This window comes from Macaca fascicularis, chromosome 16 (assembly GCF_037993035.2).
Source record: "Macaca fascicularis isolate 582-1 chromosome 16, T2T-MFA8v1.1".
In the NCBI taxonomy this organism is placed as follows: domain Eukaryota; kingdom Metazoa; phylum Chordata; class Mammalia; order Primates; family Cercopithecidae; genus Macaca; species Macaca fascicularis.
Window position 1 is genome coordinate 45,345,692 of NC_088390.1, and position 13,411 is coordinate 45,359,102.

Consider the following 13,411-nt stretch of genomic DNA (forward strand, 5'->3'; position numbering starts at 1 on the left):
CCCCCTTTTGGAGTCCCCACTGTGTATTTTCATTTTCATCATCATGTGTACCCAGTGTTTAGCTCCCATTTGTAAGTGAGAACATGCTATTTTTGATTTTCTGTTTCTGAGTTAGTTCACTTAGGGTAATGGCCTTCAGCTCCATGTGTGTTGCCACAAAGGACATGATTTCATTCTTTCTGTGGCTGCATAGTGTTCCATGGTGTGTATAACCATATTTTCTTTATTCAAATAATCAACTGCTGATAGACACTTAGTTTGGTTCCATGACTTCGCTATTGTGACTAGTACTGTGATGAACATACAAGTGCATGTCCTTTTTAAATTAATGATTTCTTTTCCTTTGGATAGATACCCAGTGGTGGGATTGCTGGGTCGAATGGTAGTTCTATTTTTAGTTCTTTGAGAAATCTCTATACTGTTTTCCATAGAGATTGAACTAATTTACATTCCCATCAACAGTGTAGAAGCATCCCCTTTTCTCCATATTCATGTCAACATCTGTTGTTTTTGACTGAGTGTTTTTGAGACGGAGTTTCGCTTTTGTTGCCCAGGCTGGAGTGAAATGGCATGCTCTCGGCTCACCGCAACCTCTGCCTCCTGGGTTCAAGTGATTCTCCTGTCTCAGCCTCCCAAGTAGCTGGGAGTACAGACATGCGCCACCATGCCTGGCTAATTTTGTATTTTTAGTAGAGACGGGGTTTCTCCGTGTTGGTCAGGCTGGTCCTGAACTTCCAATCTCAGGGGATCCACGCACCTCGGCTTCCCAGAGTGCTGGGAGTATAGGCGTGAGCCCCAGTGTCCGGCCGTTTTTGACTTTTTAAGAATAGCCATTTTTGGCCCGGCATGGTGGCTCATGCTTATAATCCCAGCACTTTGGGAGGACAAGGTGGGCGGATCACGTGAGGCCAGGGGTTTGAGACCAACCTGGCCAACATAGTGAAACCCTGTCTCTACTAAAAATACAAAAAATTAGCCGGACGTGATGGCGTGCACCTGTAGTCTCAGCTACTCGGGAGGGTGAGGCAGGAGAATCACTTGAACCTGGGAGGTGGAGGTTGCGGTGAGCCAAGATTGTGCCGTCGCACTCCAGTCTGGCCAACAAGAATGAAACTGTCTCAAAAATAAAAATAAAAATAAAAAAAGAATAGCCGTTTTCACTGCTGTAAGATGATATCTTGGTGTGGTTTTAAGTTACTTTTCCCTGAATATTAGTGATGTTGAACATTTTTTTTCATTTGTTTGTTGGCCATTTACATTCCTTTTGAGAAATGTCTGTTTCTGTTCTTTGGGGTTTTTAATGGAGTTTGTTTTTTTCTGGTTCAATTGTTTGAGTTTCTTGTAGATTCTTAGTTGAATGCATAATTTACAAATATTTTCTCCCATTGTGTAGTTTATCTGTTTACTCTGTCGATTATTTCTCTTGCTGTGCAGGAACTTCTTAGTTTAATTAAGTCTCATTTGTCTATTTTTGTTGCCTTTGTTTTTGATGTCTTTGTCATAAATTCCTTGCCTAGGACAATGTCTAGAAGAGTTTTTCCCTAGGTTTTCTTCTAGGATTTCTATAGTTTCAGGTCTTACATGTAGGTCTTTAATCCATCTTCAGTTAATTTTTGTATATGGTAAGAGATAAGGGGTCTGGTTTCATTCTTCTGCATATGGCTAGCCAATTTTCCCAGCGCCATTTATTGAATAGGGTGTCCATTCTCCATTGTGTATTTTTGTCAACTTTGTTAACAAAAAAGATCAGTTGGTTGTAAGTATCTGATGTTATTTAGTTCTCTGTTCAGTTCTGTTGACCTATGTATCTTTTTTTTTTTTTCCGACAGAGTCTAGCTCTGTTGCCCAGGCTGGCGTAATCTTTGCTTGTTTGCAACCCCCACCTGCTGGGTTCAAGTGATTCTCTCACCTCAGACTCCTGAGTAGCTGGTACTATAGGCATATGCTACCACACCTGGCTAATTTTTGTATTTTTAGTAGAAATGGAGTTTTATCATGTTGGCCAGGCTGGTCTCGAACTCCTGACCTCAAGTGATCCACTCACCTTGGCCTCCCAAAGTGCTGGGATTATAGGCATGAGCCACCATGCCCAGCCTATGTGTCTATTTTTGTACCAGTACCATGCTGTTTTAGTTACTGCAGACTTGTAGTATAGTTTGAAATTAGGCAGTGTGATGCTTCCTGAGTTTTTATTTTTGCTTAGGACTGCTTTGGCTTTTTTTTTTTTTTTTTTTGCTTCCTTATGAACTTTAGGATTGTTTTTTTCCAATTCTGTGGAAAAAACATTAATAATTTGATAAGAATTGTGCCGAATCTGTAGATTTCTCTGGGCAGTATGGTCATTTAAATCATATTGATTCTTTCAATTCATGAACTTGGGATGTTTTTCCATTTATTGGTGTTTGCAATTTTTTTCATCAGTGTTTTGTAGTTTTTCTTGTAGAGCTCTTTCACCTCCTTAGTTAAATTTCTTTTTCTTTTTCTTTTTTTCAATTATACTTTAAGTTCTAGGGTACATGTGCATAACGTGCAGGTTTGTTACATATGTATACTTGTGCCATGTTGGTGTGCTGCACCCATCAACTCGTCAGCACCCGTCAACTCGTCATTTACATCAGGTATAACTCCCAATGCAGTCCCTCCCCCCTCCCCCCTCCCTGTGATAGGCCCCGGTGTGTGATGTTCCCCTTCCCGAGTCCAAGTGATCTCATTGTTCAGTTCCCACCTATGAGTGAGAACATGCAGTGTTTGGTTTTCTGTTCTTGCGATAGTTTGCTGAGAATGATGGTTTCCATCTGCATCCATGTCCCTACAGAGGACACAAACTCATCCTTTTTTATGGCTGCATAGTATTCCATGGTATGTATGTGCCACATTTTCTTAATCCAGTCTGTCACTGATGGACATTTGGGTTGATTCCAAGTCTTTGCTATTGTGAATAGTGCCGCAATAAACATACGTGTGCATGTGTCTTTATAGCAGCATGATTTATAATCCTTTGGGTATATACCCAGTAATGGGATGGCTGGGTCATATGGTACTTCTAGTTCTAGATCCTTGAGGAATCGCCATGCTGTTTTCCATAATGGTTGAACTAGTTTACAATCCCACCAACAGTGTAAAAGTGTTCCTATTTCTCCACATCCTCTCCAGCACCTGTTGTTTCCTGACTTTTTAATGATTGCCATTCTAACTGGTGTGAGATGGTATCTCATTGTGGTTTTGATTTGCATTTCTCTGATGGCCAGTGATGATGAGCATTTTTTCATGTGTCTGTTGGCTGTATGAATGTCCTCTTTTGAGAAATGTCTGTTCATATCCTTTGCCCACTTTTTGATGGGGTTGTTTGTTTTTTTCTTGTAAATTTGTTTGAGTTCTTTGTAGGTTCTGGATATTAGCCCTTTGTCTGATGAGTAGATTGCAAAAATTTTCTCTCATTCTGTAGGTTGCCTGTTCACTCTGATGGTAGTTTCTTTTGCTGTGCAGAAGCTCTTTAGTTTAATGAGATCCCATTTGTCAATTTTGGCTTTTGTTGCCGTTGCTTTTGGTGTTTTAGACATGAAGTCCTTGCCCATGCCTATGTCCTGAATGGTATTACCTAGGTTTTCTTCTAGGGTTTTTATGGTTTTAGGTCTAACATTTAAGTCTCTAATCCATCTTGAATTAGTTTTCGTATAAGGAGTAAGGAAAGGATCCAGTTTCAGCTTTCTACTTATGGCTAGCCAATTTTCCCAGCACCATTTATTAAATAGGGAATCCTTTCCCCATTTCTTGTTTTTCTCAGGTTTATCAAAGATCAGATGGCTGTAGATGTGTGGTATTATTTCTGAGGACTCTGTTCTGTTCCATTGGTCTATATCTCTGTTTTGGTACCAATATCATGCTGTTTTGGTTACTGTAGCCTTGTAGTATAGTTTGAAGTCAGGTAGCGTGATGCCTCCAGCTTTGTTCTTTTGACATAGGATTGTCTTGGAGATGCGGGCTCTTTTTTGGTTCCATATGAACTTTAAAGCAGTGTTTTCCAATTCTGTGAAGAAACTCATTGGTAGCTTGATGGGGATGGCATTGAATCTATAAATTACCTTGGGCAGTATGGCCATTTTCATGATATTGATTCTTCCTATCCATGAGCATGGTATGTTCTTCCATTTGTTTATGTCCTCTTTTATTTCACTGAGCAGTGGTTTGTAGTTCTCCTTCTTCTTATGTATTTTTTCTGTAGCTGTTGTAAATGTGATTGCCTCTCTGCTAGATCATTATTGGTGTATAGACATGCTATTAAATTTTGTGTGTTAATTTTATATCCTGCAACTTTACTGAATTCATTTAGCAAATCTAAGATTTGTGTGTGTGTGTGTGTGTGTGAAATCATTAGGTTTTTCTAGATACAAGATCATGTCATCAGCAAAGAGGGGCAATGTGACTTCTACTTTCCCGATTTGCATGCCTTTTCTTTCTTTCTATTGCCTGATTGCTTTGGCTAGGACTTCCAGTACTGTGTCGAATAGGAGTGGTGAAGTGGGCATCCTTGTCTTCTACTAAATCTTAGAGGAAAGGCCTTTAACTTTTCCCCAGTCAGCCTGATACTAGTTGTGGTTTTGTCATATATGGTCTTTATTATTTTGAGGTAATTTCCTTCTGTGCCTAGTTTGTTAAGAGTTTTTATCATGAAGGGATGTTGAATTTTATCAAATGCTTTTTCTTGTATCTATTGAGATGATTGTATGGTTTTTGTCCTTTATTCTGTTGATGTGATTATCACTTATTGATTTACATATGTTGAACCATTCCCGTGTCTCTGGAATAAATCCCCTTTGATTGTGGTGTATTATACTTTTGATGTGCTGTTGTTTTCTATTTTCTAGCATTTTTTTGAAGATTTTTGTGTCTGTGTTCATCAGGGATCTTGGCCTATAGTTTTCTTTTTTGTGGTGTCCTTGTCTGGTTTTGGTGTCAGATGATGTTGGCCTCATAGAATGAGTTAGGGAGAGTTTCTTCCTCTTTTATTTTTTTGGAATAGTTTCAGGAAAATTGGTGTTCTCTTTTGTACATTTGGTAGGATCCAACTGTGAATCTGTCTAGTCCTGGGCTTGCTTTTTGGGAGACTTTATTACCTACTCACTCTCCTTATTCATTATTGGTCTGCTCAGATTTCTGTTTTTTCCTGATTCAGTCTTGTTAGGTTAGGTTGTATGTTTCCAGGAATTTATCCATTTCCTCTAGATTTTTCAGATTTTCAGTGTATAGCTTTTTATAATAGTTTGCTGATCTATTGTATTTCTGTGGTATCACTTGTAATGTTCTCTTTTTCATTTCTCATTTTGTTTATCTGGGTCTTTCCTTTCTTGGTTAATCTGGCTAGTGTTTATCGATATTGTTTATCTTTTTGAAGAACCAATTTTTTATTCATTGATCTTTTGTATTGTTTCTTTAGTCTATTTTGCTTAGTTCTGCTGTTTATTACTTTATTTCTTCTGCTAATTATGGATTTGGTTTATTCTTTTTTAGCTCCTTTGGGTGCATTGTTAGATTGTTAATTTGTAATCTTCGTGCTTTTCTGATGTAGGCATTTATTGTTGTAAACTTCCGTCAGTACAGCTTTTGCTGGATTCCCCAGTTTTGGTGTGTTGTGTTTCAAGATCATCATTTGTTTCAAGATTTTAAAGAATTGACTCAGTAGTGTTCAGGGGCATGTTATTTGATTTCCATGTGTTTGTCAAGTTTCCAGAGTCCCTTTTGGTATTTATTTCTCGTTTTAGTCCATTGTGGTCTGAGAAGATACTTGATATGATTCAGTTTTTAAAAATGTATTGAGACTTGTGCCCTAACATATGGTCTATCATGGAGAATGTTCTATTGGCTAAGAATGCATATTCTGCAGTTGTTGGATAGAATGCTCTATAAGTGTCCGTTAAGTCCATTGGGTCTAAAGTCCAGTTTTAGGCCAGGCACAGTGGCACATGCCTGTAATCCCAGCACTTTGGGAGGCCAAGGCGGGTGAATTACTTGAGGTCAGGAGTTCAAGACCAGTGTGGCCAACGTGACAAAACCCCATCTCTACTAAAAATACAGAAATAGCCAGGCATGGTGGTGTGCGCCTGTAATCCCAGCCACTTGGGAGGCTAAGGCAAGAGAACCACTTGAACCCAGGAGGTGGAAGTTGTGTTGAGCTGAGATCGCTGCACTCCAGCCTGGGTGACAGAGCGAGACTCTGTCTCAATAAGTAAGTAAATAAATAAATAAATAAATAAAGACCATTTTAAATCCAGTGTTTCTTTGTTGATTTTCTGGCTAGATGATCTGTTTAATGCTGAGAGGAGTTTTGAAGTCTCCCACTATTACTGTGTTTCAGTTTATCTCTCTCTTTAGATATAGTATATAGTAATAATTTGCTTTACGAATCTGTGTACTCCAGTGTTGAGTGCATATATATTTAGAACTATTATATCCTTTTGCTGAATTGATCCCTTTATCATTATACGATGACCTTCTTTGTCTTTTTTTTTTCCCAACTGTTTTTGACTTTAGAGTCTGTTTTATCTAATACAAGTATAACTACTCCTGTTCACTTTTGGTTTCCATTTGTGTGGAGTATCTCTCTTTTTTTTTTCCCCTTTACTTTTAGTCTACATATGTCTTTATGGTAAGGTGAGTTTCTTGTAAGGAGCATATAGTTGGGTCATTTTAAAAACCATTTAGCTATTCTGTATCTTTTAAGTGGATTATTTATTTTATTTACATTCAAAGTCATTATTAATACTTGGGGCTTTGTTCTTATTGTATTGTTGATTGTTTTCTGGTTGTTTTATGTATTTTTGGTTTCATTCTTTTTCTCTTATTGTTTGGTGTTATGGTTTGGTGGAGTCCTGCAGTGGTACTCTTTGAGTTCTTTCTCTTTCTCCTTTGTGTCTTTGCTTTACCAGTGAGTTTCATAGTTTGGTGTGTTTTTGTGATACTAAACGTTGTCCTTTCACTTCCAGGTTTAGGACTACTTTGAGCGTGTCTTGTAGGGCCAATATAGTGATAATGAATATTCTCAGAATTTACTTGTTGGAAAAAACCTTATTTCTCCTTCATTTATGAAGGGTAATTTTGCTGGATACAGTATTCTTGGCTGACATACTTTTTTCTTTCAACACTTTAGTATATAATTCCATTCTTTTCTGGCTCGTAAGGTTTCTGCTAAGAAATCTACGGTTAGTGTGGTGAAGTTTCCTTTATATGTGACTAGACACTGTTTTTTCTTGCTGCCTTTAGGATTCACTCTTTATCTTTGATTTTAGACAATGACTGTAATGTGCCTTAGAGAAGACCTTTTTCTATTCTATCTGCCTGGGGATTCCTAAGCCTGTCGTATCTGAATGTCCAAACTTTTGTTAGACTTGGCAAGTTTTCATCTGTTATTTCATTAAATGTGCTTTCAAATTTTTTCTTTCTCTCTTCAATGTCAGGAATACTGATAATTGTAATGTTTTGACACTTTATGTTTCCCCAGATGTCATAATGTCTTTGCTCATTTTTAAAATTATTTTTTCTTTATTTTTATCTGATTGGATTGTTTCAAAAGAGCTGTCTTCAAGTTCTGAGATTCTCCCTTTTGCCTGATGTAGTCAGATTTATTTATTTATTTATTTATTTATTTATTTAGAGACAGGATCTCACTGATCTTACTCTGTCATCCACGCTAAAGTTCACTGGTGCAATCACAGCTCACTGCAGCCTAGACCCCCAGGGCTCAGGTGATCCTTTTGCCTAAGCTTCCTGAGTAGCTGGGCCTACAGGTGTGTGCCACCACACCAGGCTAATTTTTTTTTTTTGGTAGAGATAGGGTCTTGCCATGTTGCCCAAACTGGTCTTGAACTTCTGGGGCTCAAACAATCTTCCTGCCTCGACCTCCCTAAGTGCTGGGATTACAGGCATGAGCCACTGTACCTGGCCAGAATTTCTATTTGACTCTTTTAAAAATTATCTATCTCTTTGGTAAATGTCTCATTTATATTCTGAATTGTTTTTCTGATTTTTCTGTATTTTTTTCAGAGTTCTCTTGTATCTCACAAGGTTGTTTTAAAGTATTATTTTGAGTCCTATATATGGGCTCTCATAAATTTTGTTTTGATTGGAATCTGGCTGGAGAGTTATTGTGTTTCTTTGGAGGCATCATATTTTATTTTTCATGTTTCCTCTGTCTTTACATTGATATTTACACATCTGGTGTAACAGTTACTTCATATTTTTACATTTACTTTTGTAGAGGACTTTTTTTAGTGAATGAAGATGTAACTATAGTACTGGTTGGATAGGACACTTTGGTCTTGATTCTGGGTATGTGCAGTGATGTAGTCTGATTTTTTTTTCTGTATACATCATTAGGGGTATTTATTATTTACTTAATGAATTAGGGTGTGATTATTCGTGGTGGCTATGGTGAAGTTTTGCTGGAGACTGGGATACCAGGTTGGCTGGTCATCAGTATGCAGTGGTGGCAGCATTGGGCTGAGTGTGCCTATCCTTGTGCCCCAGAGTAGTGTACACTGGCACCTATATTGGTGGTTACAAGTGGGCTGATTCTTGGTCTTCCAGGTAGCTAGCTTGGATACTGGTAGTGGCAGTGGTGAATGATGTGGGTGGGCTGGTTCCTGGGTCTCTGGGCAGCCAGTATGACATGGGTGATGACAGTAGCAGTGGCAAGATAATTCTTTTTGTTCCTAGTGGTATGTGTTGATGTTGGTGGTGGCTGCAGTGGTCTGGGGGTTCGGGAGGTAGTCTCCAGGCCTGTAGTTGGAGTTTGCAGGTAGATGCCAGCTGTTGAGGCAGTGGCAGAGAGATAAGACCCAACCTTAGACCCCCTGGAGGAATGCTTATGTACCCAAAGAAGTGGATTGGGTTGGGCAGTCCCAAGGACCCTGGGTTATATGTTCTTTTTTGGGGGGTTGAGGGCAGAACTAGGCTGGATGGGCTTGTTCTCAGGCTCCCCAATGGTGAGAGCAGATACCAGCCATGGTAGGTGGGGACAGGTTAGTCCTAGAATCAGTTCTTGGGTGAGGGGCCCTGAAGCTGCCTTTGGAGAGGGTAGGTCTGGCCTCAGTGGCCACAGCTAGGCTGGTAGGTGGGGAAAATGTGTCTCTTTCACACCCCAATTCTAGTGGGGCTCACCTTCCAGTCCTGGTGGCAATGGCATATACCTGTCTCACCCCCATCCCTGGCTGCAGGAGCCTCTGCCCAGCTTGCAACCAAGTCTTAGTGGCAACTCATGCCTGCTCGTGTCTCAGTCTCTGTCCTGGCAGCACTTGCTTCCCTGCATTGGTAGCTGCTACAGCCAATGCTTTACTCGATTCTCAGCCCCTACTGCGGGAATGTGCCCAGATCACACCCTAGTCCTAGCAGTGACAGCCTGAGTTTTTTTTTTTTTCCCCTGAGACAGAGTCTCACTCTGTTGCCCAGGCTGGAGTGTAGTGGCGTGATCTTGGCTCACTGAAACCTCCATTTCCTGGATTCAAGCAATTCTCCTGCTTCAGCCTCCTGAGTAGCTAGGATTACAGGCGTGTGCCACCATGCCCGGCTAATTTTTCTATTTTTAGTAGAGACAGGGTTTCACCATGTTGGCCAGGCTGGTCTTGAACTCCTGACCTGGTGATCCGCCCACCTCAGCCTCCCAAAGTGTTGGGATTACAGGTGTGAGCCACCACTCCAGACTCCTGAGTTTTTTTTTTTTTTTTTTTTTTAAACACCTCAGTCCCAGTGCTTCTAGGCCCCAGAGCAGCATGCCATCTGCCAAAACCAGGTTTGAAAATGATGTCTTGCTGGGCATGGTGGCTTGTGCCTGTAGTTCCAGCTACTTGGGAGGCAGAGGTAGGAAAATTGCTTGAGTTCAGGAGTTCTGGGCTGTAGTGCACTATGCCAATCGGGTGTCTGCGCTAAGTTCAGCATCAATATGGTGGCCTCGCAGGAGTAGGGGACCACCAGGTTGCCTAAGGAGAGGTGAACCAGCGCAGGTTGGAAATAGAGCAGGTCAAAATTCCCATGCTGATCAGTAGTGGCATCACACCTATGAATAGCCACTGCATTGCAGCCTGTGCAAAATAGTGAGACCTGTCTCTTAAAAAGAAAAGAAAAAGAAAATGTTGTCTTGCTATAGCCACTTAGGTATCAGAAAGTGTATGGGACCCAGTACAGGTTACCTCCCTGGAGCGGTTCTGTTTGAGAGTCTCCCAGCAGCTCCCTGTGTTAAGTTTCAGGGCTTGGGAGGGTTGAGGGTCTCTCTCCTGGCTGAGATTGCATGGCTCCATGGTGGGGGATGTGGGCCGCTGGAATTCTCTTACTTACCCTTGCCTTGTGTTGGGAAGCCACTCCCAGCTCCCAGCCTATCCTAGCCAAGCAGGCTACCTGCCTTCCTTCTCCTACCCACATTTGGTGTTTCCTGTTAGTTCTCTGTTGAGTTCTTGTGTTTTACCTGGGACAGTGTATTTGAAGTGTGATTCTCTATGCACTATTTTGGTTCTTCTAAGTGGAGGGGATGAGCATCAAATGGCTTTTGACCAAAGTCTCTATCCCTTTCTTTCACAAAAGATAACATAGTATATATGCTCTTTGGCACACTGCCTTTTTTTCTTGTGCTTAATAATATTTCCTGGAAATTAGTTCATTTGATAGGATTTTGCACTGTAGAAAACTCTGACTCATCTTTCATTTTGTTGAACCAAGATACAAACGTAATTTTCTGATGATTCTAAATTGTAGACCAAAATTTCTGACTTAGTTACTCTTATGTAGAACTGCTGACTCAGTTGTAGTTGAATTTGAAAGGTAAAAGTAGGGCTAGGCGTGGTGGCTTACACCTGTAATCCTAGCACTTTGGGAGGCTAAGACTGGTGGATCACTTGAGGCCAGGAGTTTGAGACCAGCCTGGCCAACATGGGGAAACCTTGTCTCTACTAAAAATATACACAAAAAAATCCAGGCATGGTGGCACGTGCCTGTAATCCCAGCTGCTTGGGAGGCCGAGGCAGGAGAATTGCCTGAACCCAACAGGCAGAGTTTGCAGTGAGCTGAAATCATACCATTGTACTCCAGCCTGGGTGATGGAGTGAGACTCTGTCTCTTAAAAAAAAAAAAAAAAAAAAAGATAAGAGTGTTGTTTAGTTTTACATATTTGTCCTTGAGTATTTTAATTACCAGAAGTAGGGAATAAGTAATAGCCTTTCTTTCCTTGCTCATGCAGCAGGAGGCAGCAGAGGAATAATTTTCATAATTCTTTGAATGTGTATTTGTGGATGAATGAGTGAGCAAGAGAGAGATTCTTTTTATTTGCTAAAATGATCACTTTTCAAATTCTTTATCTTACTCTATGTGAAACCACATTTGATGAACAGCTATCATTTGGCAAGTTCCTTACTTCTCTTTGAAATCTACTTCAGCAGTCATTCAGTGTGACATAACAGAGATTGCCTAAAAAAAATCTTGACTTTGCATATCATACTTTTAAGGGTGTTCCATTCTATTATAATATATTACTATTGCTTTCAGGGATGTTTAAAATAACAGTGTCAGTGATGAAGAAAATTTTGAATTAAGAATAAAAGGTTTACATATCAGTCTTCATCAGAGGACCTGGTTTTAAACGATGTAAAGCATTTTTAATTTTTACGTTTTGTGAGATATAGATTCTTTGTGAATTCCAGAGGTTTTAAAAAACTCATAATGTGTACGGTTCTAATACTCTACCCTTGTCATTTTGTTTTTTAAAAATGTTAAACATAGAAATCTGGCTAATGACATTTTTTGCTAAATATAGGAAGTAGACGACCAGTGGAGAGTTTTATCCTGGTTTATTTCTTAGCATGTGAAATAATCATGCATATCAAAGTAGTGATTCACTTTGAAAATTGGTAGTTTGCTTTATTTACGTCAGTCACAAATAAAGATATATCTTTTTCATTCCTAATGGTAAAAGTTTAAGCTCTCTGATATGGACAGCTAGTATATGTGTCATAGTTGATTTATGCATAATTTGTAACACTTTTCCACTGACACAATTGAAAATGCAAATATGACAAAATCTTTTGTCTACTTTTTATGTTTTCTTTTATAATCTTTATGGAGGAATTAACAGGATAAAACATCTAACTTGTTAGCATGTCAGATATTTAAGTTAGGAAGTCATGTGTAAGTCCTTTGATTATGTTTTTAAAATTTATTTGTGGAAAGGCCACCAGACCTCCTACCATTTCAGAGTTTATGGATTCTTAAAGACTATTCGTCTTGTAATGAAAACCGTAGTTGAGCATGAAACTGCTTGAGTGGCACCAGTAGATTATAAAAAGGGGTAAAAGTGTCTCCGCAGAGCTTTTAGCTGTTTGTCTGAAATACACTCATGCAAACATTCCCACCCATCACCATCACTGTGCACGGTAAATAAGCTCTATCCTAATAGCCTGTAGAGTTAAACAGATTAATAGAAATGACTTTCTGCCCCTCTCTCTCTCTTTTTCTCAGTTGATTCGATGTCATCAGTCCCGTGGTGGAGCCTGTGGAGACAACATTCAGTCTTATACTGCCACAGTCATTAGTGCTGCTAAAGTGAGTACCTCCGAAATCTTGGAGAGTTGTGATTATGTGTAGTAATTGTTCAGATTTCTCTCCTGAATTATATTTTCTATTGTAATGATTGTAGTGTTTGTACTTATCCAGTTTTAAAGATTTTAAGCCTGTTAGCTAGCTTCAAGACTATTATCTCATTAATACCACATTTGGAAGAAGCTTTCCATGTTTAAACAGTGACTTCTGGATTCTCTGTGATTTTCATTGTTCTACCTACACTGACATCCCGTTGCATCTTTGAGCATTTCAGAGTCTTCTTCTCATGAAAAGAATATTATTCCTTCTGAAAACTTGAGTCAGTCCCTCGTCACATTCAAAGATTCTTTCATATCAAGGGGCTGCCCCTTCATGTTTGTCAAGTGAGCTCTTTTTTTCATGTGTGTGAGGGTTAATTTTGATGATGTTTGGTAAACTTTATGCTGATTATAAGGTATTCTTGTAACCACTATCCTTTTGAATTGTGAAGTATACAACAAAACAATTCTAATAATAGGAATGACAGAGTGAATCTAAATGACAGCATATAATAGAAAGCACAACCATTCAGAAAAGAACAACAGTTTAAAGCAAACCACAGAGTGGGAATCAAAGGTCACACTGTTTTATGTAAAACAAAACAAAAATACTTCATATTTGATCACAGACGCTTACATGATGTGCTTCAGAATGTGGTCCTTGGTTTGACGAGAGAAGCATTACGTATTTTGCACCCAAAAGAGAATTAACCATTAGGTCTTTATGCCTATAGCACTGTGAATTTTAGATTTCAGAAATCTTTTTTTTTTTTTCCCTTAAGACAGGGTCTTGTTCTGTT

The 13,411-nt window shown here is 39.3% G+C and overlaps 1 protein-coding gene across 19 annotated transcripts in view; it reads left to right on the forward strand.

Moving 5' to 3' along the window:
- BCAS3 (BCAS3 microtubule associated cell migration factor) overlaps window positions 1-13,411 on the forward strand; it is a 711,835-nt gene that overhangs the window by 205,352 nt on the left and 493,072 nt on the right. For all 19 annotated transcript variants that reach the window (XM_065531261.1, XM_065531260.1, XM_065531264.1 and 16 more), the window contains exon 11: window positions 12,493-12,576. In XM_065531261.1, coding sequence (XP_065387333.1) covers window positions 12,493-12,576 — 84 coding nt within the window. The remainder of the gene's footprint in view (window positions 1-12,492; window positions 12,577-13,411) is intronic.